We start from the raw sequence: 27,271 nt of genomic DNA, 5'->3' as shown, positions 1-27,271 counted from the left end.
TGTTGATGCAACTGTGGGCGGACTGTGGGCTCCTTGAGGTCGCTGGACGCGCGTGAATCAAACGGCACAGGTGGGTGGTTGGTGGTGTGTCAGTCCTGCCTGTCTTCTCCCGCTGTGCGTGTGTGTGTGTGCGAGTGTATGTGTGTGTGTGTTTATACAAACACACGCGGTAATTAATTTTATTTAATTTTCGACGACAATCCAAGCGACAAGAGCAAGGGCAGCCAAAAAGCCCTCAGAGAAATGAGACAAGCAGCGCAAGATAAAAACAAAAAAAAAAGAAGAGAAGAGAAGGGGGCGTGGCCAGAGTGGCACAGGAGTTAACAGAACGTCAACAATGGGGAAAAAGAGGAGCGAAAAGCCGACTAAAATGAGCAGCGCGGCCAAAGAAGGCGGACAATGCCAAAAATATAAAATGACCCACAGCTGTTGGTCATTTATCGCTTGCTCTCAATGTTTTTTTTTTACCGCTGGCTGCACAGCAGGAAAATGCTTAAAATACCATTCAAATTGCCGAAGGTGTAATAATCTTTTTGCGTTCAATTGCGAATAAAAAGAAAAATCACTTTGAGCTGAGAAATTTTTGTTTAAATATTAAATCCTTGACTATGTTTTTTAATCGATTGTTCGCACGAAACTCTGCACTTTTTGGCACCGTGTTTGCAGCAAGATAAAGCCAAGAGGGTGTCCGCTGTCCGTTGTCCTTGTTCCGCCGGCCGTGTCCTTTGCGTCCGTGCAGGGGGCACATAATTATCAGCCACATCAGCCGCAGACGACAGGACTTTGACTTTTAGAGGGCGAGCGGAATTGGCGAAACGTAACGAAACGAAGTAAGAAAACAAGTTTAACTTAATTGTCAACATTGTGCCAGGCGGACACAAACAGCGACACACAGAGCGGCAAGGACAATGGAAGGATGCGAGCGGATTGGGGCCAGCATTGGGGGGCAGGATGGCTGGATGGAAAGCAGTGGCAAGATGGCCAAAAGAGCACAAAAAGCTGCTGGGAGAACAAGCCCAAGTTGAATACCAAAACGGAAGGGCATAAAGTAACGCCACTAATGATGGAGCACGACATCTTCGCCAGCGGGACAAGGAGAGAGCGAGAGAGTGAAAGAGAAAGACGGAGAGTAGGTGGCAGAAAGAGATGGGTGGCAAGCAGAACAGTTTCGATTTGCAAAACTAAAAGTTATTTCATTTAATTCGACTCCATCATTAAATGCGAATACAAACAATTAAGTCAATTATTTTCTATGAATATATGCTTTAAATAAACTGAATATATTTTGTGCTTTCATTTTTAAACCAATTTCCCTTGATTCGCGAATTGTCACCTTTGTGGCACGTTTATTTTTCCAACTCCAGATCCAGCGAATGCGAAAAGTAAATGAAAGAAGCCAACACAATCAAATGACAGCGTGCTAATGAGACTCTAAACAAGCTGCAGGGCCATTAACCCATGTGCCACCCCATGCCGAAAAACGCATGCCAGCACGCTTCTCATAACCCTTAACACTCGCTGCCCGGAAAAATGAGAGGAGCGACGCAAAACAAACAGCGAACAAGTAGCGTGGAGTGCGATGGCAATAAAATTTAAGAGCGTGATTATTTTCAAGAGGCCAAAGGAAATATATATATATGTAAATGGGGTTGGTTTAAAAACTAAACGGATTTAAAAAGCTTTCAGCGCAGACTAATTATGATTTGTGGCGGCTAAAGGCTAATTGCAACTAATTTCGCTTGCCGCCACAATAACAAAGAAGGCAATACAGAAAAACTTAAATCTACCGCCAAAGTACTTAAATATTTTGAATTTGAATTCAAATGTGTTAGCTATCGATAACATGTGACATTCTAGCTACACAGTGTGTACACACCAAGTAACGAATATCAGCACAGTTCTGATAAGTATGTCCCATGCGACTGGTGGTTGTATTGGCTAAAAAATTGGTGCATCATTTATCGATGGAAAACATAAGCAAATAAAGCACGCAACAATAGTATTCAAATTAAAATGAAGAGAAGAAACTTTAGATCAATTTGTTAGTTCTAAAACACTGTCAGCAGTGTAACCGTAGCTCGCTTGCCATTAAACACCAGCCAGTGTGACCGTAGGTGCGCAAATGGACGTGCAACCAATACTTATTTATTAACTTGTTTTAAGGCGATTTACCGTGGATTTCACAGGCAGCGGTCATCATGGGCGACGTGGACAAGTGGATAGAGGACGTGAAGAAATGCAAGTACCTGCCGGAGAACGAGCTGAAGAAGCTGTGCGAGATGGTCTGCGACATCCTCCTGGAGGAGACGAACATCCTGCCCGTGAGCACGCCCGTCACCGTCTGCGGTGACATCCATGGCCAGGTAAGCGGTCATCCGTGGTCGTCTCCTGTGTCGTTGCAATGCCCACTAACGCAATGCCATCGCACTCCACCCGCCCACAATTGCAGTTCTACGATCTGGAGCAGCTGTTCCGCACTGGAGGCCAGGTGCCGCATACCAACTACATATTCATGGGCGACTTCGTGGACAGGGGCCACTACTCGCTGGAGACATTCACCAGACTGCTCACGCTGAAGGCGCGCTATCCCAGCCGAATCACCCTGCTGCGCGGCAACCACGAGACGCGGCAGATCACCAAGGTGTACGGATTCTTTGACGAGTGCTTCAGCAAGTACGGCAATGCCAATGGCTGGAAGTACTGCTGCAAGGTCTTCGATTTGCTCACCATCGCTGCCGTGAGTTGCACTATAGGATACTCCATGTGGACAGCACCATTTTAACCATAATGCTTACCCCGATACATAGATCATCGACGAGGAGGTGCTGTGCGTGCACGGTGGCCTGAGTCCCGAGATCATTACCCTGGACCAGATCAGGACAATCGATCGCAACGGCGAGATACCGTACAAGGGTGCCTTCTGCGATCTGGTGTGGTCCGATCCCGAGGACATGGAGTACTGGGGCCAGAGTCCGCGCGGCGCGGGCTGGCTGTTTGGCCACAATGTGACCAAGGACTTTATGGCGATCAATAATCTGAACCTGATATGCCGAGCACATCAGCTGGTCAACGAGGGCATCAAGTACATGTTCGAGGGCAAACTGGTGACCGTGTGGTCGGCGCCAAACTATTGCTATCGCTGCGGCAACGTGGCCGCCATTCTCAGCTTCGAAACGGCGGAGAAGCGGCAGACGAAGATCTTCCTGGCGGTTCCGGACGCGGAGCGTGTGATACCCAAGGAGAACACAACGCCCTACTTCCTGTAAAACGTTCTGATGTGAGGCGATGTGATCTGATGCAACGCAATACCATACCACATACCATACCACATACCGATCCAATACGATCCGCCCACTGTTCCGGCATCGTGGCTAGTAATCAATCATATACGCTTGTGGAGAGCAGAGCGGAGTGCAGCCTTCGGCTGACTGATCCGTTTCATTTGACCACCCTTGAAACTCAACGCCTTCAACTCAAAACGTGCGCAACCAGCACCAAGCATAGCAAACACTCAGAACAGCAAACGCAAACACACACACACGTGTAACTTGTAATTTTCGCCTTTTTTTTGTACGGCAAAAACACATATCTAATTCTTAAGAGCACAGTTTAAAAACTTTGTTATTAGTTTCCGGAAAGTCCAAAGAGAGCGGAGCACGTGAATTGATTTCTTTAAGTTGTATATCCAAGTATTGTATTTACTGATAACGGATGCTAATGGAAGCAAGAATTATATAGAGATTCAGTTTATTTTGTATTCCAAACCTACATATTTATTTCTGTGAACAAACACACAAATCATATACTTTGTACATTTTGTATTTGTAATGCTTTGAAGGAAATAAGCAAGAATAACTAAGAATAACCCAATTGTGTGATCCCGATCAAAACGATATGATTAAAACAAAAAAGACAATTCAAAATGCATTCGTGGGTAATCAGTGGGAAAACCCGGGTGTCCTATCCCGCTCCCAAAAGGTCCATCATCCATCTCTGTCTTTTTCGCGCCACGTCTCGATATTTAAAGTTCCAATGAAATATTTGCAATTACTAGTTTCTTACATAAATATCTTTTATTTCGTTTCGTTTTCGTTCATGAATCATTCTCATTCTCATGCTTTGCAACATCTCAACAATTGTGTTTGTATATATTGGTTTGCTTTGCGCCAACATTATTCTAGCGTCCAATTCAAAAACAAATATGTATAATTACTAGACTTTCTATAAGGGGCGAAAAGGGGTAAATAAGTGAGTTACTTTCGCGCTTTGGGGTCATCACCATGTGGCATAATTCATCGCAACTAGCTTTTCCATGGCACCCGGCCATGCTCACAGTGTTTTGGATACTTCTCTATTTGTCAACAATTACAAAAAAAAAAACTAAATAATCACACTAGCAGAGTAGTGCATGTTAGGAATTAAAAAAATTCTCAAAAACAACAACGATTTGTTTAAACGATAGTGAATAAAGAGGCACCAATCGATTGGCTCACATCATGCATTTTTTTACAAAAAAAAAAACACTTTAAAGAAAATAGGAGAAAAAAACTGAGAGTTGAGCAGCAAATATACGTAGTGCAATTATGTTGTTGTAGTCGTGTTTGGGTGTTTGTCTTCGCCTGATTTCTATGATCATCCACATCCTGGTTAGTGTTCTGCCCCTCGGCCAGCCAACCCACTTCTGTTCCACTACTGCGGCGATATATAGTTGTGCTCGAAGATGTCCAGCTCGTTCTGTATGTAGTTGGCCTTGTTGCGGAGCAGCTTCAATTGCTTCTGGTTCGCCTCCAGGATGTTCAGCTGCGAGTCCAGCGTCTTGAGCTCATCGTTCATGTCCGTGGTGGCGGTGTCAACGGTGCGGCACAAACGGGCAAAGGTGCTCGACAATTCCCTGTTGAGATGTGACAGAGAATATTCGGTTAGCGATCAGCGATTCCCATCGCTTGGTGATCAATACTCACTGCTGCACTTGGTGGCTGCAGTTGGCAGAGGTGAGGTCGACGATCATCTTGAGCTTCTTGGTGGCATGGCGCACGTACTGCGACTTGAATGTGCGCTCCTTGGCGGAATTTGTCCACGAGAGGCGCTCGTACAGGTAGATGCAGCCGTAGAGGGCGCCCACGCCCACCAGGACGCGCCAGCCGATGGTTTTCAGCATCTGCAAGTGGTTTGATTTCATCACATAGCTATGCACTATCACCTGCTTGGTCGTTGGTGAGGACAAGAGGTGTTATGATAATTCGAGCGTTAACACTTACGATGCCGGCGACGACGAGGCCACCAACGGTGCCCTGCGATCCAATGGAGGACACCGCAAAGCGAGAGATCAGCGACAGCTGCTCGGGCGTAATGCCAGCCACAACGGGAGCGGGCAGCAGGCACACAGGAGTGGCTTCCACGGGCGTGGTGGTCGGCGTCGATACGCTGTGCTGTGAACGAGATTCGATGGCGGAGATATAGTAATGGTGGTGCACCACAACTGTAAGAACTCACTCCAATACTGCTCTGTCGATTGACCAGTGCCAGCTGGCCCTTCTTGCTGCGCTCGCGCACCTTGCCGGTGAAGCGCTGGATCATCGCCGTAATGCCCCAGCTGAACTTGAACTCCAGATCCTCCTGGAAGTCGGCGCAGAGGTTCTGGCAATTCAGTGAGTAGAGCATCTCGAAGGGCTGCGTGCGCACCACCATCTTGGTGCTGGTGGCCAGGAGCTGCTCGTTGGGCACCAGGGCGTGCATGCGATCGGTCATCTCCGTCTGGGCGGACTCAACGTTCATGGCCAGGGCCATGGAAAGGCGGGCGCGCAGGTTGCTGCCCAGGCCGCTCTCCACGTGGGCATTCAATTCCTTCTTGTAGATGTTCAGGACCAGACGCTCCGGATGGAAGGGCATGTTGAACTCGTCGATGAGCACGCCCAGGCGCCAGATCTCCTCGTTCAGCGCCTTCGACACCTTCTCTTCCACCTCCTCCACCATGTTGTGGATCTTCATCTTCATTTCGCGCGTGACCTGCATCATCTGCGTCTCTGTGCCCTGGATGCGTTCGGTGAGCAGGTTCTTCTGGTCCTGCTTCAGATTGCGGAATATGGTGATCCGCTCGTAAATGTTGTCCAACATTGATTTCATGTCCCCCGAAACACTCTTGCCGCGGGAACTGTGCTGCTGGAACTTGGTTTTCACCGCACTCTGCGAGATGCACTCCTCGAACTTGCGCTCGAAGTCCTGGAACTCGAAGTAGCGTATCTGAAAGCCCTCGGCAATGGCGCCCATGTGCGGCGGATTGCCCTTGGCCTCCTCGATGCGCGCCTGCAGCGTTTCCCTGGCGGAAACGAAGAATACTCTTTCGGCCGCCTCCTTCTCGTTGCTCACCTTCAGCTCCTTGGTGAGGAAGTCGATGCAGCGTTCCGTGTGCTGAGACTTGACCTATCAATGGATGAAATAAGCGTCTTAGAAAGTGCACAGAACAATCATTCAGGGCAACTAAGTAAGCTGCTTCGGGAACAGTAAACAAGGAGGTGTTCATCGATTCAATTCGATTAGGAGACCAAAGCAGAGTGGATTGGGTTTTTGTGGGACCAAGCAAGCGGGTCTAGCTCATTCATTACCTTAGCCAGTTCCTGGCGTTGATTACAGTGGATAGTTGGTTGGTTGTTTGATAGATTGATTGGTTGGTTGGGTAATAAACAAAAACAAAAGACACACATCAACATAGAGACAACAGGCATACGAAGAGGCTTCATTTTACCAATGAGATGTGGCAGTGCAAAACTGCTGGCAAACGAACCATTGTCAACTACATATGTACACATATGTGGCATATGGTTCGCCTGCCATGTAATGTTAATGCATTGTCTGACAGAGATTGTGGACTAACTAAAGGGGCCGCCTAAAAGACCATACCGATTCCTGGCACTCCGGCTCGTTGGCCGACGCATCCCAGCGATTGTTCAGGATGAAGATGTTCGGCTTGCTCAGCTTCTGGGAGACGGTGTGAAAGAACTGCTTCTCCGCACGCGTCATCGTTGACTCGGCATTCAGGACCAGCACAAAGACATCGGCGTTCAGGCAATGGTTATCGATCCAGTCGTCCAAATTGGCCGACACATCCACGCCAGGTGAGTCCACAAAGACAACATCGTCGCGCAGCAGGCTGCAGCGTTCCCTCGGCCAAAAGATGCGCACCAGACTGCTCTCGCAGAGCTTCTCCTGGCACAAGGCATTCGCCAGTTGTTTGATGTTCTGCGAACGAAGGTCACTAGGTCATTAGGCGAAACACATTCCCAGAGGAGAACTGCGTGGCTCACTTACCACCACATTGAGCTTCTCCTCGGAGCCCTCTGTCATGAGATACGCCTCGCCGCCATTGCTGCCCTCCACTTGGCAGAAGCAATTCGTGGTGTGCCCAATGCCGCTGGGCAGGATCTTCTCGCGCAACATGGCATTGATCACCGAGCTCTTGCCGTTGGAGGTGCGTCCGAAGAAGGCCACCTTCATGTGATCCCGCTGCAGTACCTCGCGAATGGCCGCCACCTTGTACACATAGCTCTCGAACAGCTCCCGTTCCGCCTTGTCCACGATCTCCGCCTCCGCGTGCAGGGCTGAAAGAGCAACGAACATTAGTTTAAGTGGGTATTTCACCAAAGGCGATAGATGTTAGATAAGAATCAAAATTTTACCATTTCCCTTGTATAACTATGAACTGAATCATAATCGTTCTTATCGAATACCATGCAATATAGAAGTCCATTCAATGGCTTCTGTTGGATATTATTAAATATAATATATAACTAACTCACCGTTGATGAAGGTGGTCGTCTCATGGACATACTCCTCGATCTCGCCGTAGATATCGTTGATCTTCTTCTTGGCGCGCACAAAGATCTGGAGCGGTGATTTGTCGTTGGATTGATAGAGCCGCGATTCCGGTAGCAGATTAGCGGCCAGTGTGGAGCCGGATGGTTGCAGCGATGAGTTGAGCCGGGATAGCGGGGAACCGGGTCCGGATTTGTCGACCGTGTCCGTGGAGGAGGCGTGACGGTCGTCGTCGGCGGGGCCCGTTTGCCCGGTCACCAGCGAGATGGTGCGGTTCAAGTAGGCCGCCATTTCGGGATCCGGTTTATGGGTGATTCGGTTTAGCAGATGGTTTTTGGTGGAAGAAGAGAATTGCGATACAAAACAAAAGGTATGCAGCCTAGGGATTCGGTTGTTCAGACTTCCAACTTCTGCAACTTCGCCGCCAACCCGAAACTCAAAACTTAACTATCTCTGTTTATTGTGTGTTATTTTGCTTTTGGGGTATTTGCTCAAAAATCAACGTCATAAAACTGAAACGAAATTAAATGAAAAATTATGACACGAAAGGAAAAACAAAACGATTGAATACAGTGCGCCCTAGATAAGCTCAACTTGAGTGGTTTAAGTGTTAAACAAAATGTGTGCTACAAAATCAAGCATGTGTTTGCTAAGTATATCGTAGAAAGCTTTAACTATTGATTTGTTGTTCGCTATGTCGAGAGTGTACTGTATTTGGCGAAAAGGAAAATACCGCAACGCAAATTGCACACACACACACACGTGGTCCAATTGCGCTGCAAACAAATATAAGCGAAAAAAGTATAATAATCTAATGTTTTTGGTTGTTCTTTTTTCTGACAATTTGCATCTGTGTGTGTAAATCGAGTTGATAAAGTTCAATCTACCCTCTCGCTCTATCAACTAACCTGATTATTGTCACTCTCGCTCATATTTGTATTTGTTTTATTTTATATTTGTATTTATTTTCCTCTCCGGTTGTTCGATTCTTTTAGTTGCTGCCCCACAGCTGATGCGTTTTCAAATGGCAAATCGTGAGAAGCGTGGCTCGAACTTCCAATAACCGTACATTGCCGACTAGAATCCAGTTGCAGAGAGGCAATTTCACGAAATTTATTTAATATTATTAATTTTTTTTAAATGCACATGATGTAACGTTAAGGTGACCAGCTCATGTTGTTTGCTGACATCCGGCGTTAGTGCATTTTTATGCCGTCCCATGCCTAGTATATTTTCATGCCAATCGGAAGCTTAATATGGTATTTTTTCAATTCGTTGCGAGATTTAATTTAAATATATTCTATTTTGAAATACTACCACCTAGATTCAATCATTTAATTTTCTAATTTAAAAATAGAGTTTACCCTGTAAATGAATTTCACTGATTGGAAATGGTCACACTAGCCAATTTCCAGTTAGCCGGAATGTAACGGCGCCTTTCCCGCTTCAATTGGAATTCGCGTGTTTTTTGTGTCTCGTGTTAATTGTATTATTTCCCCCGCTTTTCCGCTCTTCCGCGTTTCGCGTGCAAAGCGATGAGTCTGCAGGACGAGAGTTTTCCGACGGACGAGCTGTTTGACCAGCTGAACAATTTGAGTAGCGGTGGCGCCGGGAATACCTGGTTCGCGGAGCATCATAAGCCCGCAGCCTTCGAGCGGAATACGGCGCCATTTTTGGATATCTGCTACGCGGATCCCGAGTTTGATGCGGATGGTGATGTGGCCAACAAGAGCGCCAAGACATGCGTAAGCGATCCCGTGGGTCGCGATCAGGAGGATGAGGACGACTATGATGAGGATGTCGATGGTAAGAAGTGCACTCTCTCTCTCTCTCTCTCTTCACTTGCTTAACTGCACTGGGAGAAATATTAACATCAAAGATATTGGGCACTTCAGTCAATGAGTAAACAGGTCAGTGCTAACATGTATCCTTCCTTCTTCAACCAGGTGATGATCATAAACTGGGTGGCGAGGAGGCTCCATTGGGCAGCGGGCGCTCCAGCAAGGCGGTCTCCTACCAGGACATCCACTCGGCCTACACGAAGCGCCGCTTCCAGCACGTGACCAGCAAGGTGGGCCAGTACATAGCGGAGATCCAGGCGCAGGACCAAAAGAGACGCAATGTGGCGTTCGCCGGATTCCAACGGGTCAACTCCATGCCGGAGAGTCTAACGCCCACATTGCAGCAGGCGTATGTCCATGATGGTGACTTCAAGGTGGACAAGAACTGCAAGTCGCAATCCAACTCGAACTGCAATTCCAATTCAAACAACTCCAGCAGCAGCTTTGACCGATTGCTGGCCGAGAACGAGAGCCTGCAGCAGGAGATCAAGTCATTGAGAGGAGAGGCGAAGCGTCTGCAGGGCTTCAACGTGTATGTTCAGGAAAGACTGGACAGAAAGACAGATGATTTTGTGAAGATGAAGTGCAATTTCGAAACCCTGCGCACAGAGCTAAGCGAATGCCAGCAGAAGCTGAGACGCCAGCAGGGCAACTCACAGCAGCACTTCATGTACCACATTCGATCGGGGACCAGTGCCAAGGCCACCCAAACGGATTTCCTGGTGAACGCCATACCCGCGCCCGGAAACGTCCTGGTCACACCCCATCCTCTGGGCGACCTGACCTACAACAGCAGCAAAGGATCCATCGAGTTGGCACTGCTCAGCGTGGCGCCTTCTGCCCGAGTGTCCCAGAATCCCGGCCAGGTCCAACGCGCGGTTCGCCCACAATCTTTGGACTTTAGCAGCGTTAGCACCGAAGCTGATGGCAGCGGTAGTGGTAAGCAATCTCAATGCTATTGTAGATTATTTCGAATAAGATTGACTAACATGGTTTCTATTCAAGGCGAACATCGTGTGAACACCTCATCCAGGGCCTTGGTCAGAAGAACCCCGGCGCCCAACAACTCGGAAACCAGCCAGCCGAGCAGCAACGACTCGGCCATCGAGGTGGAGGCGCACGAGGAGGAGCCGCCCAGCTCCAGGCGGCAGTGGGAACCGCAGGGGGAGCGCATCTTGCCCAGGCAATGGAGCCAGCACGATGGCATGTACTACTTTGACAAGCGCAACAACCGAGTCATCGAGGTGATGGGCTTCAATATCAGTCAGGGACGCAATCAGAGCCAAGACACCATTCATAATCAGAGCATCAATGATAGTCAGACGCGTCTGCTGGTCCGCTCGATGTCGATGTCGCACTTGGAAACGCATGACCACTTTAGGAGTAAAAGAGCGACACTGGGCAGCCGGATGCTACGATTCCTGGGGCCCTGCGTTCGCTGCCGTAATGGTGATCCAATGAACCGCAGCAATGCCACATACATGGATGGTTTGCCTTCAATGCCCGAGGAGGAGTTCGTTGACCAAAGGAACCAGCGCTAGTCCAACCTCCCACCATCCACTTTTATTTATTTATTGTATGTATAATCATATCCTGTTATTTTATGTCGCGTTACGTGATCCATTTAGTCAACATTTTTAATGCCACAGCATTCAGCTAACCAATATGTGCATGTATAACCAAATTTCAAATTCGTTAGTAACTTTCCTTCAAAGGAAAATAATCTTTTTGGCGAATTGTGTAGTGAAACGTAATATTTATTTCTATCCAAGCAAATATGTACTTGTTTTAATAAAAAATTTTGCTAACTTGCATTTGTATCCGAATTGTTCGGGTAGATACATATAACATGTATTGAAATCATGTGAATCATATGCAGATTCGGTCTCACTGGCATTGGATGCTTGGCGACTTCGGCCACACTGCCAGTGCCAATTACGCAGAGCTTCAGCATTCGTCACCAATGTTTTGCACCCTTTCGCTCTGAAAATGGACAAACGATCTTCTATTCAAGTTTGCTACGATTTATTGTGGGTTTTGCTTTCTCGAATACACTTGCACGGCAATGAACGAACGCGTTTGCAGCTTCCACTGGTGGAGTTGACAATAACTACTCTCTATGCATTATATTATTTATTGTTCTGTTTTTTTATTGAGTTTTTTCAAATGTTTTTGTTGGTTTCTTTACACTTGTTTTTGTATGGTATTTCTCGTTTGTATCTTGTTTGCATAATAAATTATAGTTAAATTATAATAAAATGTTATCAAGTTAGTACTTTCTTTTAGGTTTTTCAGGCGGGGTGGGTGCTGGTGGGTCGGGCGCGCGTTTTGGGGGACAAATCATTAGGGTCGTGTCGTGGTTAGTCGATCGATCGGCTAAGATGAACAAAATATAAACATAACAAACTTAATAAAGAGCGGGGATCGTGGGCGGTTTCGGGTGGGGGAAATGCTGAACATAAACAATAGGCGCAAACATTTTACTCTCTCTGCCTGTCCCTATATATATAGTCAATCGTATATATATATATATATAGCTTATACAAATAATTAAGTGGTTGCTTGTCGGTTTCCCTTCGTTAATTATTTTACTACTAAAAATAAGTTTCTGCCTTATTCCAACTTATTGTTTTGCAGTTGCAGTGTGTTGCAGTTTTCTTCTGGTTTTCGTTTTTGTCCTATTGGTTCGTATTTGGTTGCTCTTCTCCTCAACTACACATCTCCAACTCCCTCAATATCAGCGTCGTCATATCGATATCCATCCAATCCAATCCCATCTCATCCTAATCCAATCCGATCGATTCTCTCCTCTATCTCTCTCTCTCTTTCTGCCTCGTCCCTCGGCAATTACAATCTACGGCTTCTGCATTTTACGTCCATCGTCCTCCGGCTATAAAAGGTTGAACTCCAGCTCCTCCCGCTCCTCCTGCTCCAGTTGCTTACTTCTGGACCATCTTGACCAGCAGATCGGTGGAGAATGACTTGGGGCGCTCGATGGGCAGGCCGAGGGCGCGATCCCAGACGAGGGAGGCCAGCACGCCGAGGGCACGGGAAACGCCGAACAGCACGGTGTAGTAGTTCATCTCCTTCATGCCGTAGTACTGCAGCAGCACACCGGAATGGGCATCTACATTGGGCCAGGGGTTCTTCACCTTGCCGGTCTCGGTCAGGATTGGGGGCACCACCTTGTAGATCTTCGACACCAGCTGGAACGTCTCGTCCTCGGGCAGGTGCTTCAGCGCGAACTCGCGCTGGCAGGTGTAGCGGGGATCGGTCTTGCGGAGCACGGCGTGTCCGTAGCCGGGAACCACCTGGAAAATGTGCAAGTAGTATTGTTAAATACAAATCTCTGGTTTTGTTACATAATCGGGATTAAATTATATAATATGGAAATCATATTCATGAAGAAATGAACCTACCTGTCCGGACTTGAGGGTCTTCCAGATGTACTCCTTGAGCTGCTCCTCCGACGGGTTGTTGCCGGCCTCCTTCTGCAGCTTGCGCAGCCACACGAGCACCTCCTGGTTGGCCAGGCCGTGCAAAGGACCGGCCAGACCGTTCAGGCCGGCGGCGAAGGAGAGGTAGGGATCGCTGAGGGCGGAGCCCACCAAGTGAACGGTGTGGGCGGACACGTTGCCACCCTCGTGGTCACTGTGGATGGTCAGATAGAGACGCATCAGCTCGGTGAAGGGGGCGTTGTCGTAGCCGAGCATCTTCACAAAGTTCGCCGACCAATCCAGGCTGGAGTCAATCGAACGGGAGCCCTTGCCGCCGCGATAGGTGTTGCAGTAGATGGTGGCAGCCACCACTGGCAGCTTGGCGATCAGGTCCATGCTGTCCTCGTAGACGTACTCCCAGTACTTGCTCTTGTGCACACCATCCGAGTACGCCTTGGCGAACTTGCTGTCGTGATTCAGCGCGGTGACGGCGGCGGCGAACTGCGACATTGGGTGCAGGGTGGTGGGCATGTTGTTCAACATGGTGACCACGTGCTGGGGCAGGGCGGCGCGCTCGGCCCATTCGCGGGACAGCTGCTGCACCTGGGACTTGGTGGGCACCTCGCCGGTCAGCAGCAGCCAGAAGAGACCCTCGGGCAGGGGCTCGGTGCCGCCATCGGCGGCGGGCAGAACCTTTTGGCACTCGGGAATGGAGAGGCCGCGGAAGCGGATGCCCTCGTCCGCATCCAGCACCGAGGTCTCGGTGACCAGGGCCTTGATGCCGCGCATGCCGCCGTACATCATGTCGATGGTCGTCTCGCCCATCTTGGTGGCGCCATGCTGCTTGCGGAAGTTCTTCACGCGCTCCTGCTCCTGAGGAACCTTGGCGGCCAGCACGTCGCGCAGGCTCTTGCCATCGGCGGCGATACTACGGACATAGGCTCCCACATTTGGCAGTTTCTGGAAGGGAATTAGTGGAAAAATACCAATCAGTTTGGTGCTTTTAAGCATATGCAGTCAGTTTTGTAATTATCTTACAAGAAGTGGTAGAAATAAACAAAGACAACATAATATACCAAAAAAAAATCAACAATGGATTCTTGTTCAAACAAAAGAAAAGCATAGGCTTCCAGTACTAATAATAAGTTGGGGTTCCTCCAATAATCAATGATGATAATTCGTTGGTTATCGTCTATTGTCTATCAAATTATCGACGACAATCGTCAGAACTTTCTAGGAATCGATAGAAGTCGAAATATTAAACGGCTTACATAGAGATTATGTAGAAATGCAATTTAAGCCCCGTCGGGAACATAAAAAGTCGTGCTAATTCTCGAAAGCCTGACAAGCTAACAAGCACTTCCGACCAATGTTATCGATTGCAATCGACCGTTTCGTCATTGTCATTGAACGACGCTTTCAAGTACAAGGCGAAACGCACATTCATGTGCACTTACATTCATACATTGAGTATTTCCCCGTCTGTGTGGCCGTCTGAGCTCAGCTGATAAAGCTGCACTGCCCGCCCTGCCACTGGCTCGGTTATGTCAGCATTTGGACATTTTACATTTCAGTGACTCAGACACGTCAGATTCGCCGGGTTGGACGAACTGCGAACTGGGAACTGCGAGTGTGGCACAAACAAATGTTTGCCAGCATTTAATTGAATTCAACTTTACCGCCGGTTCAATGAACCGCCCACAACACACCTGATTCAATTCCAGGTTCATTTTTTTTATTATTATTATTATTATTTTTTTTTTTTTGCATTTGTTTAAATTACATTTGCAAAAGAGAGATCATATATATATGTTCGTACATATATAAGAAAAGAGGGATCTTCAAATGAAAATTCTTTCAATAATTAAAATAAAAGTTTAAGATCATTAAGAAATTAAAAAAAAAAAAAAACATTTTAAATAACATTTATGGTAACCAACTCAAATATTTAACTAAACGGAATGACATCACCACTCGTAGAAAAATGTGTATTGTTTTTTTTTTTTTTTTTTTTTTTTAATATATGGAACACTTATAATGTGGAAAACCTCTTAAACTGGAACACCCCAGTGATCTTTAGCCACGCGTTGGCATTTGTCAAATAAAACGAAGCGAAATGGAATGGAAAATGCGATTCAGAGCCGCGAGTCCAATTTCAATTCCGATTCCGATCGGCGGGCGCAAAGTGCGGATTTGTATTTGATTGACGGGCGTAGTCCCCACTAGCCCTCCACCGCCCCACTATGTATACATATATCCCCACCACTCTGCCATGATTTTCTTTATTTTTCTTGCTGCGCGGCCAGTGGGTCAACAAATTCAATTAACCAAGTGAACTTGTGGCGCCGCCGCCTGCAAAATTGAATTGCATGATTCGCGGACCAATTTAATGGGTGAGCCGCCAAGCGGCGACCGGTTTTCCATTCACGTTCATTGATAAAAAGCATTTTGGCCAAAAAAAAAAGAAAACGACGTGCATATTAATTACCGATAATAGCCGAGCAGCGTACCAAAATACAAAACCAATGTCCTTTGTTAGCAACCGCAAGTCCGTTGCTTTTAGTTACCACAAGCGATGCACTGAGCGAAAAGGTACTTAGTGCTCAAATAACTAGATATACAATTCCCATTTCCCATCATTTTGTTTTTCTTCTGTATCGTGGGAAATCGGAAACCCAAGATATCAAACATCGTTTTGTAGCTAATGTGGCAAACCGCAGGTGAAATGCTCATGTTTCTAATGCTAATTGAGCTGTCAAACGCGAGAAAGGCTTGCATAACAAAAATAAAAAAAAAAATAATAAAAAAAATATAATAAAAAAAACCTGCCGATCAATGACCACGCACCACTGTACTACCGCTGCTATCTAATCGCTATGCTCCGCAATTATTTCACTTTTCCGGAGTGACGAGCGGGAGGGGGGTGGGGGGTGGGGGCCGAGTGGACACTTGAAGCGAGCCTCAGGCTCCAGGCCAGAATATTTATGTACGACTGGAGGGCCCATTATCTGGGCCAGAGGCGCACGTTCATCTGCTGATAAGCCCAAGCCCCCGACAATGGGCGAGCATGTGTACAAGTAGTATGTATATGTAGTAGTGGATGTTCCGAATGGATTTCAAGGTCTCACGCGCCGGCAATTATCGCATGTCTAACTATGGCCCGCCTTTGCCATGTCATCAAGGAAGCGTTCTGGCTCTGGTTCTGGACTCGCGTGTTGTGACGGCGCCGGCAGACTTGCTCCACTTCTTTCACCTCGATCGAATGATCTGATCCATCGGGTTACGCAATGTATATACATATATATATATATATATATAAGTGCGAAAACGAAACGGAAACCTTGAGAAAGCCGGGAAAGCCTCGAACGCCGAGCGCCGAGCAGCGAGCAGAGTTGTCATCGAGGTGAGCCGCCGTTGACCCCGCGGCGATGGAATCAAGTGTTCTCACACAACAGACTACAGTGAAGCTGCATCGCAAGTAAAAACTTTAAATGCTCCATACCACAAAATATGCAATTAAACCCATGCGAGTTATGCAACTGACAGAATGCACGATGGAGCGAAGTCTGTACTTCAAACACTTGGCATTTGAATGATGATCATGGAAACGGTTGTATCCCACTATGGATGAATGGTGGTATCGGTAGGGGTATGGGTATGGGCATTGGGAACCTTGGGCCGCCTTGCATCGCGTGGCGTTTTCAATTCGACTTTAATGATATCTGCTATTAGAGAGCGACCGCTTGTCAGTTGTCTAATAATTGCAGTCCGAGTTAATCGTCTTAATTAAGTTTAGAGCGCCGTGTTTGCCATTCTCCACTATTGTAGTAGTAGTAGTAGTAATAGTAGTAGTGCCATTTTATTGTCTCTGCCGCCCAAAGTAAACGGACATCATCACACAATCGCAGCGCATTGAAAGTACCGCGTGACGTAATCCCGTCACTCAACTAAATTCAACTCAAGTCAACTGGAGAATCGCTGTTTCGTATTGGATTGGATCGGATCAGTTGAACAAACTTCAGATGCCCGTCTGTTGTTGCCGGGTCGGAATTTTCCCCTCAGTCATTTAAATGCTGTGAAATACAAAGTCTGACTAAGCAAAGATCATAATGGGGACTTTTGCGAGGAATTACGGAATTAAGCAGATTCCAATTTGCATATTACTTTGGCCAGACAGATTCCGGTTGCCAAGTTCTTAGGATCTTTGTTTTTTTTTCTGTAAATGTTCGGCAAATGGAAACAAGTTCGGTAATTAGTTACTATTTAAAACATCAACATTTAGCTTAATGTGCAGCCCTGTGTTCGAACTTTTTTTGACCATCAATCATACGGATACATTTGTATCTTGTATCTACAAAGCGAGCAATTTGCGCATTGCGAAATCGCCCAAATCGTACATAGTAGTATGTATACAAATATTTGGCCGTCTTTTTATCATTATCAAAATAAAAACTGATTGAGTTAACACCTTATATTCGCATTCGCATTCCCAGTTGGTTGGGGGGCTTTGCGTGTCCGCTTTATCAGCGATATGGCGACGTCTACCGATCATGTGCCCCAGCGGCAAATTTGTCACGATTATCATCAGTCCGCTCCGAAAACGACGGGGGTGATATGAAGGGGGCTTATACCATGTACCATATACTATATATGCTATAAGGAGATATGGGCAGACTGGGCAGGGCATTGCGGTAAGGCTAAAAGCTAACTCAAATGCGGCACGCAATGCTGATTTAGCCAATTTACTCAATATAACTTGCAAATCATACAGGAAGATATAAATGCATATATATAGTATTACAGATTTCTATTTGCAGTGCATTTTTAGTATTGTTCGGCAATGCATTCTCCCAACAAGGTGACATTTTTACTGAGTTGCATAAGCCTGCGATTAAACATATTGTTGCAATATACATATATGTATGTATGCACGTTGATTGTTTGTGGATTAGTATTGTAAGAGGTTAGTCAGCATAAAGTTCATGCCATGGTACATACATATGTAAATTTGGATCATAAAGCTTAGCTGATAACATCAAAAACATAGTGCTGTTGATACGAAGTGTCAATATACGATGGGATTCATTAATTATTTATTATTCTGATGGCAAGATGGGGGTTTTTTTTTGGTGGTTAAATTGGTTAAATAGTAATGATTTGGGTTCCAATATCACTGGTATCTCGGGACCCTCTAACTTTCCATGACGACACCTGTTTAAGAAGGCGTCGTGTTATCACGCGCATAACTAGAATTCTGGATTGGCGTTAATCCAGGTGGAAAAAAGGTCCACTTGAGCTTTGCCCGCTGGTCATAAAATCCCGATTTAGATTCGCTAATCAAAAATGCGCACCGGGCGTAAAAAGCTAATGTACAAATTGTGTATAAATTATGCATTTGCTCTTATGCAATCGCTTGATCATCTGTTTACTTTTTCCGCTTTCTAACGGCACTCTCCTTACTTTCCACTCTCTCTTTCGCTCACTCTCTCTCTTGGTTTGTTTTGGAAAAACAAAAGGAAAAAGGGTCGTGGGTGTTACGTAAGAGTTGTCACGATTTGTGACGTATTAGCGGAGAGGCGATAAAAAATTTCGCGTGTTGCCATTTCGTCAAACTACGTCAAACGCAAATAAAACAGCGCTTTTTTTGCTTTGGTCTAAACACTTGGCAGAAATATGTGGGTTATTGGCCAATTCGCTGCATATAAAATAAATGTATTGCATGTAATTGTTGGAAGTGGAAAACAAATTAAACCTTTTCTACTGTAACATTTACAAGAATTATTTATAGACAAAATAAGCAAAACCCGTAAATCAGAGAAAAGCAAAACAAAATTAAATAAAACGCGTCAGCACTAACATTTTTTCTTTTTGGCTCTCGGCCAGCGGCGGCAGAACAGGAAGAAGAAGATTTGGGGAGTGTGCATAACATTTGGCGAATCTACACGGCAAGAAATAATTGCTGCATACTTAAATAATTATCGCAGATTGCACAGCAAATTATAAAATTGGGTCAAAATTACACTCGTAATTACTGTCTCTCTTGATTTTAATTTTAAATGAAGTTATATTTATTTGATTGTTCATGTATGCATAATATGTTATTATAATATATTATATATTATTATATATTCTGTTATTCCTAAAGGACACTTTCAAACGTTTGCTTGTTATTAAAGTTGCCGCAGTGACATTAGTTTCTTTTTTTGCCTGTGTATTTATTACCCAACGCAGGTCAAAGAGAAAGCAAATCACCCCCGAGAAAAAGCAAAAGGAGGCTCGTCCTGCAAGCCTTTTTTTCGTGTGTATGTGTGCACGCCGTGGGTGTACATTTTTACGTACGTGTGTGTGTGTGTGCTATTGATTTTTCAATTACAAAATCGCAAGTAATATTCTTTTCGGCATTTTTCTCGTTCTTGGCATTATGCAATCCGCTCACATGCAAATGTGCATTGCCGGTGGGTGGTAAGTGGGCGTGCTGCTGCTCCTCCTTTTGCTTTAAGGTCATTCGGCGGACACATCTCTTTTGCAAGAGAGAGAGATGGTGTGTCTTCCTTCTTTCGCAACAACAACACAGCATAAGCTAGTGACACGCATGAGAAACGAAACGTGAACGAATGAAAAATGGTATTCTCTGTTTTTTTTTTTCTCCGCTCTCTCTTGCTCGACCAACTCTCTCCGCCTTACGCTCTTTTTCTTTATTTCGCTCTGCGCCGTGGCATTTGTTTTTGTTGTTGTAAATTTACAAGAATAAGGCCCAAAAAAATCAAGCCGGACTTGTGGAAATTTACCAAAAAAAAATCTAAAGCGGACGGACCAAAAACAAGCAAAGTTCGTTAAACCCACAAATATAGAGATTTTTATTTATAGGCATTCCGATGTTGCCAAAAAAAAATAAGAAATGGGCGAATTTCATTTGGCGATTATGTAATGTATTAGAAGACACACTCACATACGTACGTACATGCATACACGTTAGCACTTATCATTCGCCAACAACAATGAAGCGAATAAAGTTCTTAATCGCAAGCACATGTCTGGAAATTCTTTTTTTTTTCAATTCCAGCGTGACGTGTGTGGAAGAAGAAGAGGATGGGAAAGGAGGAGTAGGATCAGATGAAGAAGAAGAAGGATGGGTTAAGGAAGAGCGAAAGGGAGAGGAGAGGTCGAAGGTGTTGTTAACAACAGAAGCGACACACTTCACGGTTAGCTAACTGGAAGGAGGTGTATAGAGATCCCAGGAAAGCATGGGAATTCGATACACTGAACGAAAAGCAAAAGGGTAATTCGAAAAGTTAAAAAGAAGAACTCACCTGTGCCTCGGACAATTTGCGTGCGGAAATGCGGTAGAACATGGCAATTCGATTACGTACGGCTGCGAGTAGAAGAAAAACACTTTCGCCTTGGCTAGAAAATCCCTCTCGCACTGAAAAACACACACACACAGAAAAAAATTTGCTTTCCTTTTTCTGGAAGTGAAGTGTTCTTTTCGTGGGTCTCTCGTCTAGCAGCTGCGCGGCAACTGAATGGCGCCAATCGCATTTTCCACGGGAAGGGGCGGCACGAGCGCAAAGAACACCCGCTAATTCCCACGCAACAGCGTTTTCCGCTCTCCCCCAGCAAGGTCACACTAAAGGTGGGCTGCCTGCTCTGGTACTTGAAAAAAAACGCCCACGCAACTAATTTATTGAAATAAATGTTATATGCTTTGGATGCATTTTGGCGCTACTAAGATTCATATAAATTGACATTTGCTCGAGTACAGACTAGTTTTCTATTCCAATTTGAAAGAAATCTAGTAGTTATTCCACTCGACACCCACAATTACCATGCATTTTAAACCGCTCCCTGACATTGTCTGCTTGCTATAGAGTATAAATACTGTCCTTATCATTGCGGGAAAATCAAACACCGACTTTTGTAGAAAATAATTATGTTTTAACTGAGGTTTTATAACATAGCTTTGCCAAAAAAAAAAATGCTGTGGCCTAACTACCCCTATAAGTTTTGCAAAAAATATGACTAACATCTAAAATTTTCAAATTTAAGTGCAAAACGATTAGGGATTAAGTTACTAGCCCAACGAGACATTACATTCCGTATTTCGACCACTACCTTCAATGTTTTGGACAAAAAACCCATTATTTTAGGCCAGATATGTAGCAAAACGCCTATTGACAAAATTTCGATATTCACGGAGACGTTTATCATCATAACTGTACAGTATACAATTTAGTAGTTTTGTGCAGCGAATTAAAAGTGCTAGCGAGGGATCAAGGATTCAAGGATTTAGGGAAATTCATTTTTGGGTCAATTTTCGCATTTTCGGTAAGGTAATAGTATTTCTATTTTTCGATGCAGCCCGATTGGAAATTTAAATACGAGCTCAACGTGATATGGCATTCTGTACTCAGACAATTATTTTTAAAGTTGTGGCCAAAAAAATGTTTATTTTATGACGGAAAATCGAAAACAATTATTTTCGCAAAAATTAAACATCTATAGGCGACCATTTTTGTCATAACTTGACTAAAACTGATCATAAAGCTGCAAGAATAACTGTTTTGAGCAGCTAATTACAAGGGTTAACCATCCCTATCACTTTTTGACCGATATAGGAAAACTAATTTTTGGGCCAATTTTTGCATTTTTGGTAAGGGTAACATCATCAAAATTTGCAAAAAAAATGGCCAAAAAATAGAATTCCCATTTTTGGACACAGTTTGATTGGAAATTTAAATACGAACTCAACGAGATATTTCATTCCGTATTCAGAGAATTATTTTTAAAGTTGTGGCAAAAAAACTGATTATTTTATGACGGAAAATTGAAAACAATTATTTTGGCAAAAATTAAACAACTTTAGATGGGCATTTTTATCATAACTTGACTAAAACTGATCATAAAGCTGAAAGAATAACTGTTTTGAGCAGCTAATTACGAAACCAAACATTCCTATTACTTTTTGACCGATTTGGGAAAACTAATTTTTGCGTAATTTTTTGCATTTTTTGTAAAAAATCGTCAAAGTTTGAAAAAATGGACAAAAAATAGAATTCCCATTTTTTGGATACAGTTTTATAGGGAATTTAAATACGAACTCATCGCGATATGTAATTCCGTATTTGGACAAATATTTTAAAAGTTGTGGCCAAAAAACTGATTCATTTTTGAACGAAATTTGGAGAAACAGCTCTTGGCAAATATTAAATAAAATTGGTATGCGCGTTTTACTCATAATTTGGCTATGGAAAAATAAGATAGAGGGATATTTTTATTGAAAGAAAACTCACTTGGGCATTCTGCATATCCGGCATGTTCGAGGATACCGGAGTGGCCGATTGTTGCTGCTCCTTGAGATTGCCAGTCACGCCATCCTGTTTGGAACGCATTCCAATGGACTTCAAATCCCACATGGAATTTTTAGCCAAATAACGTCGTTGAAAGGCAAAATGATGGCTCAAAGAACCATTTCCGAAGCGGCGGACGAACATTACTACTTTTAGCTGCAAATATATAAGATATTTCGAAATTTCTACTTCGCTTTTCCTCTTGATTTTGAGATTGTGAAAGCTAATGATATAGAAAACAAAAATTTATTTTGACAGGAAAGCGAGTGCGATAAAAATAGGGATGGTATCAAGCAGCTCGGAATACTGTATATACTGTAATACTGTATAATCGTTTGCACGTTCTACTGTGACTTGTTGTGAGAAAAGTTTGTGTTTGTCTTCCTATAATAAAATAATAAAAATCAAATAAATTGACTCAACTTTTCACGTTAGGAAATATTTTTCAACTGCGCTTGCAGATCTTCTGGTATTCGCGCCACATTTTGGTATATTTTCGTCACTACTTGGTATTTTACCCTGCCCCAAGTCAGGTCACACTGCCTTGGTGTTATGCAAAAAACGTCATTTTTTTGACAATTCAACAGATTTTTTCCCTTTATCTGAGCGTAAGTCTCTGGATTACCGGCCAAATAGCCGACTGATATATACATTGTCCCACAGGAGGAGTCACCATGGCGACGGCCGTGCCGCATTGTCCCCCGAAACAGGACCTTCCACCGCCGGGTGGCTACAAGAAGATCCCCTTTGCCCGCGTGCCACCAAAGAGCTACTTCACAGGTGAGCATCTCCAAACCCGATTGATCTACTCATATATGTGCTCGTAACTATATCAATCCCTTGGCAGGCTTCACCACCATCGGCACCTATGTGGTTGTGACAACCGTTGGCCTGGGAATCTACTACTTGACCGCCAAGAAGGTGAAGCGCGACGAGATCGAGATGCGTTCTGCACAGAATGTCATCTTTCCCATTTTGGTCGCCGAGCGGGATCGCGAATTCCTGCGCCAGTTGCGACGCAATCGGGACGAGGAGGCCGAGCTGATGAAGAACGTGCCCGGCTGGGAGGTGGGCACCTGGTATGGTGAGCCCGTTTTCAAGACCCTGCCCGAGGATACCCTGGTCACGCCCATTTTCAAGGAGTTCTACGCCCACTCCGACTGGAAGTCGTACGCCAAACGTGCCCACTTGAAGCTCTGGTCCTAAATCGGCCTAGTTAATGGATTAGTTAATGCCTAAGCCCGCACCTTTTTGTTTGTAGATCATCCGCCTAAGCGCCAAAAAAGAAAGTATCGACCAATTATAATGTCAGATCAGATTGGCTGAAATACCGATTCTCTTTGTCTCTGTTTAATCCAAATCCTGTGCTGGACCACCGAGGTAGCCAGAGGTTTTTCCGAACGGGGGCGTTGCCGTCCAGCTGCAAAACAGCCCATGGGCAGTGCTCAAAAATGGCCAAATTAGATGGATTTGGTGGCCCCAACAGCGGGGAATCCCAGTTGCTGGGGACACACACAAATTAAAATTTAATTGAAAATATGCTGCTTCTCACAAAGAATGCATAGTTAGCGTTTAGTAAAAAAAAAACAAACAATACAATAAATCCACCACATAAAACACTAAGAAATGCTTATGATTCAATAGGGATTATTAAAATAGCAATGAAGGAATCTTGCACAACTGAAAAACATTCTCGATTGATTTTATTTTTATTTTTTATTGAATTCAACATCGATTTGACGCTCGTTTTGTGTGTCAGTATCTGAAGTTTCGGGTTATTACACAATAGCGGGTGATCGTGAGCTCTAACATTAAGTAGTCGTAATTAAAAGTAAGTAATATATATTCTATACATTGGCCATGATCGACATCCGTCTGTGTCCAACGTCTGCTGATTCTGCTTTTATCTTCAATTGTGAACCGCAGAGCTGGCCTGAAATTATAATATAAACAACGGTGTGTGTGTGTATTTGTATACATTTAGGTAAAAGATAAACCCTTCCTTTGGAATCGCTTGACGATAGTGGCCCCAGTTGGGGCTCCCAAAACAAAAAGGGTGTGGATTTGTTTTTGCGTGTTGATAAACAGCAGCTGCTCCTCTTGGCTCCTCCTGGCGGCTAGCGTCTGGGTTCTGCATGGGCGAACCATTAGAAACTAGCTCGTGCTCCAGCTAATCCTACTGCTCCTCATCTATGTACTCCTGCTTGATAACAACGTAACGCACTGGCGGCGGCGACTCCTGCTCCTCACGCGCCGGCTCCAGCTGCTGCCGACGCCGCCAGTGCTCATCACGTTGTGGCCGCCTCTACTTCATGTCCCTTCGACGCTTGATGCTGCCATCGCAGGTGGGCAGATGGCGCTGGAGGAAGCCCTCGAAAACGAACTTGCGGCCGCAGCGCACGCAGCTGAACTCGCGCTTCTCCTCCACTTGCTGCTTGTGCTGGCGCAGTGCCTCCGCATTAGAGTACTTATCGCGGCAGGCGTCGCAGGCATAGCGTCGCTTCACCTGGCCAACATCGAAGACGACGGTGAAATTCTGCGAGCAGAAGGCGCACTGGAACTCCTTGACGACCACCTTCTTGCCGCCGTGCTGGGCGGCCAGGGCCACCGCTTCAGCCTCGAGCTTGTCCTGGTGCTTGTGCGACTCCATGTGGGCGGTATACTTGCCCTCCTCGACGAACTTGCGATAGCAGCGGGGGCAGCGGAAGGGCTGCTCGCCCGTGTGCCGCATCATATGCTCCTTGAGGTAGGCAACCGAGTTGAAGACCTTGCTGCACACCTTGCACTTGCGTTCATCGCTGGAGATCTCGTTCCTCTGGCGCAGGCAGGCGCGCATGTGAAGCTTCAGGGAGCCGGCGGCGCTGTAGCAATTGCCGCAATTGGGGCAGTAGAAGGTCTTGTTGCGACCATACGGATCTTGTTCGGCGTGGTCGATGGTACTCTCGAACACAATAGAGCCCACCTCGTCATCTTCAACTTCCAGTTCGGCGCCTTCGTGGTCGACGGTGACAATCTCATCGTCATTCTCAATCTCCTCGCCATCCTCGAGCTCTTCATCCTCCTCGACCTCCTCGCCATGAATATTGGGCACAATATGAAGGATGGTGTGTGTGCCATCGCCCTGTTCGATGGTCTCCACCTCCTCGACAGTGCTGTTCTCGACCAGCTCCTGCAGGGTCACCGCGTGACCGTTCTCATCAATAATTACCTCCTCGGCGTTGACCAGCGCCTCGTGGTCGCGATCGCTTAGGGTCACTACCGCAGTTTCGGTGTCATCGTCGTCGCCGGTGGTATAGGCATACGTATACTGCGTCTCCTGACCGTCGTCGTCTTGAACGTGCTCCTCGTCATCCTCGGGCTCCTCCTCCGGCTCCTCCTCGGGATCCACCTCGGTCTCTTGCTCGATAAGCACGGGCACTACCTCCTCCTTCACCATGGAATACTTCACGCGCTTGGCATTCATATCGAGTTGGCTTTGAATAAGCGATCACTTGCGACCTGTTTCGGCAAAATCTGAAGTTCGATTGATTTCACAGTAGGCTTTGATTTTCTTACTTCGACAATATGATTCTTCCCGGCGACAACTCTGCTCTGCCCTTGCCTCTCCCTCTCGCACTCTGCTGACGCGCTGTCTCTGTCTGACGGCTGGAATCGAAATTGAAATCAAATTCGAGCACCTTGTGGCCCAGCTGGAATCGGTATCCAATCCCCGCCTGCTTTGTTGCCAACTTCTTTTTGGCGGCCTTTCGCTATGGGTTTTTTCCACAATAGTCAACACTATGCGTTTTGCAATTATTTGCCGTCCGTCACGATTCTACTTTTGTGGCAACTTCGGCCAAGATGGTGGACACTGGAAGTGGAGCTGCATGCGGTCTGGCCCGCCGCGTCAGCGATTTTTTAGTACGTTTCTCACATTTGGTATTTCCCGATGACCGTCGTTTATCGGCACTGTAATCGGCTCTATTATCGGTAGCTTCCGACAAGCTGGCAACGCCGGCCGTTTGGCGCGCATTTAAACGTTTTTTAAATTAAAAAAACTCAAAAAATGTAATTCTAGATTTACTTTATTGTCAAAATACGTTTTTATTGATATTGGGATGTATTCGTATGTAGAAAACGTAATGGATGTAAGCCAGGCCGAACATTTAATGCCTGTGATACGTATATAAGCCGCATGGGAATGAAACTACTGCTGGGTGAACCCCCTTTTGACCCTTATCCCATTGTATTTTCAGCGATTTCGAGACATCAAGACGTGCCCTGTCGTGAGGAAGATGTCAGGGAAATGGGCGAGATTATTTTCGCCACTGCATTTGTCACGTCGCCAAGCAATTTCTGCTTTCGGCTGCTCAATGGTCACTAAAAAATTTGCCAGCGTCTCAGCAAATCTAAAATTAGTGCTGCTATATGTGGAATTGCACTTAGAGTTTCTTTTGTTTTTCACGGCATTTCTATTTACGACCCCCAACCCCCCACCAACAAAAACGACCTTGAACCAATTATCACCGATTGACGAGCGATCGGCGCTGTCGGAAAAGCTCGTAACTGACTCAGCCGTTCGCCAATTGAAGATCATTCAGCGAATTCCCATGAATGGAAAGTTTTTGCTTCGTTAACCCTCTAACTACTATTTACCTAGCTATATTTATCCGAATAGCTTAATATTTATCTTACATTACATTATTTTAAAAAGCATGCAAGACTTCTGAATACTTTTAAAATTTGTACACTGATTTGTACTGATTATAATATGTAATATTTTACATTATTGTGAAATCAGATAGAACAATCATCTAGTTTTAGTTCAAAGATACCGGCATTTAAGGTTCTGAAGTAT

The 27,271-nt window shown here is 45.3% G+C and overlaps 6 protein-coding genes and 1 long non-coding RNA gene across 9 annotated transcripts; 3 read left to right on the top strand and 4 right to left on the bottom strand.

Moving 5' to 3' along the window:
• Positions 1-2,112: 2,112 nt before the first annotated feature.
• Positions 2,113-3,923, top strand: LOC6612269 (serine/threonine-protein phosphatase 6 catalytic subunit). Its single transcript, XM_032726283.1, has 3 exons — positions 2,113-2,363; positions 2,450-2,737; positions 2,808-3,923. The coding sequence occupies exons 1-3, from the start codon at positions 2,199-2,201 to the stop codon at positions 3,264-3,266; spliced, it is 912 nt and encodes a 303-aa protein (XP_032582174.1). The 5' UTR covers positions 2,113-2,198; the 3' UTR covers positions 3,267-3,923.
• Positions 3,924-4,051: 128 nt separating this feature from the next.
• LOC6612272 (transmembrane GTPase Marf) lies at positions 4,052-8,989 on the bottom strand. 3 transcript variants are annotated; one of them, XM_032726280.1, is made up of 9 exons: positions 8,718-8,989; positions 7,794-8,321; positions 7,306-7,595; positions 6,898-7,236; positions 6,603-6,614; positions 5,494-6,420; positions 5,259-5,429; positions 4,962-5,158; positions 4,052-4,891 (listed from the first exon to the last, which is right to left on the bottom strand). In XM_032726280.1, the coding sequence occupies exons 2-9, from the start codon at positions 8,098-8,100 to the stop codon at positions 4,690-4,692; spliced, it is 2,445 nt and encodes an 814-aa protein (XP_032582171.1). In that variant the 5' UTR covers positions 8,101-8,321; positions 8,718-8,989; the 3' UTR covers positions 4,052-4,689. The 3 variants fall into 3 exon arrangements, with proteins under 3 accessions (XP_032582171.1, XP_032582172.1, XP_032582173.1); XM_032726281.1 differs by having other exon boundaries at positions 8,879-8,983; XM_032726282.1 differs by lacking the exon at positions 6,603-6,614 and having other exon boundaries at positions 8,718-8,988.
• Positions 8,990-9,213: 224 nt separating this feature from the next.
• Positions 9,214-11,196, top strand: LOC6612274 (protein swallow). Its single transcript, XM_002036748.2, has 3 exons — positions 9,214-9,615; positions 9,756-10,589; positions 10,656-11,196. The coding sequence occupies exons 1-3, from the start codon at positions 9,345-9,347 to the stop codon at positions 11,189-11,191; spliced, it is 1,641 nt and encodes a 546-aa protein (XP_002036784.2). The 5' UTR covers positions 9,214-9,344; the 3' UTR covers positions 11,192-11,196.
• A 457-nt stretch (positions 11,197-11,653) lies between these two features.
• LOC6612276 (probable citrate synthase, mitochondrial) lies at positions 11,654-22,500 on the bottom strand. The gene is made up of 4 exons (XM_032725088.1): positions 22,378-22,500; positions 20,398-20,703; positions 13,070-14,047; positions 11,654-12,961 (listed from the first exon to the last, which is right to left on the bottom strand). Exons 1-4 carry the CDS (start codon positions 22,498-22,500, stop codon positions 12,590-12,592), a joined length of 1,779 nt encoding a protein of 592 aa, XP_032580979.1. The 3' UTR covers positions 11,654-12,589.
• On the bottom strand, positions 15,082-20,390 carry LOC116802291. The gene is made up of 2 exons (XR_004362668.1): positions 17,221-20,390; positions 15,082-17,160 (listed from the first exon to the last, which is right to left on the bottom strand). It is a non-coding gene; the product is annotated as an uncharacterized LOC116802291 (long non-coding RNA).
• A 436-nt stretch (positions 22,501-22,936) lies between the features above and the next one.
• Positions 22,937-23,768, top strand: LOC6612277 (NADH dehydrogenase [ubiquinone] 1 alpha subcomplex subunit 13). The gene is made up of 3 exons (XM_002036751.2): positions 22,937-23,042; positions 23,098-23,214; positions 23,282-23,768. The coding sequence occupies exons 2-3, from the start codon at positions 23,109-23,111 to the stop codon at positions 23,638-23,640; spliced, it is 465 nt and encodes a 154-aa protein (XP_002036787.1). The 5' UTR covers positions 22,937-23,042; positions 23,098-23,108; the 3' UTR covers positions 23,641-23,768.
• Positions 23,769-24,134: 366 nt separating this feature from the next.
• LOC6612278 (zinc finger protein 771) lies at positions 24,135-26,292 on the bottom strand. Its single transcript, XM_002036752.2, has 2 exons — positions 25,990-26,292; positions 24,135-25,932 (listed from the first exon to the last, which is right to left on the bottom strand). Exon 2 carries the CDS (start codon positions 25,895-25,897, stop codon positions 24,740-24,742), a length of 1,158 nt encoding a protein of 385 aa, XP_002036788.1. The 5' UTR covers positions 25,898-25,932; positions 25,990-26,292; the 3' UTR covers positions 24,135-24,739.
• Between the last annotated feature and the right edge of the window lie 979 nt (positions 26,293-27,271).

The sequence above is a fragment of the Drosophila sechellia genome, chromosome X (genome assembly GCF_004382195.2).
Source record: "Drosophila sechellia strain sech25 chromosome X, ASM438219v1, whole genome shotgun sequence".
In the NCBI taxonomy this organism is placed as follows: domain Eukaryota; kingdom Metazoa; phylum Arthropoda; class Insecta; order Diptera; family Drosophilidae; genus Drosophila; species Drosophila sechellia.
Note: the sequence above shows the minus strand (reverse complement) of the source record. Positions and strands in the feature narration are given on the sequence as shown.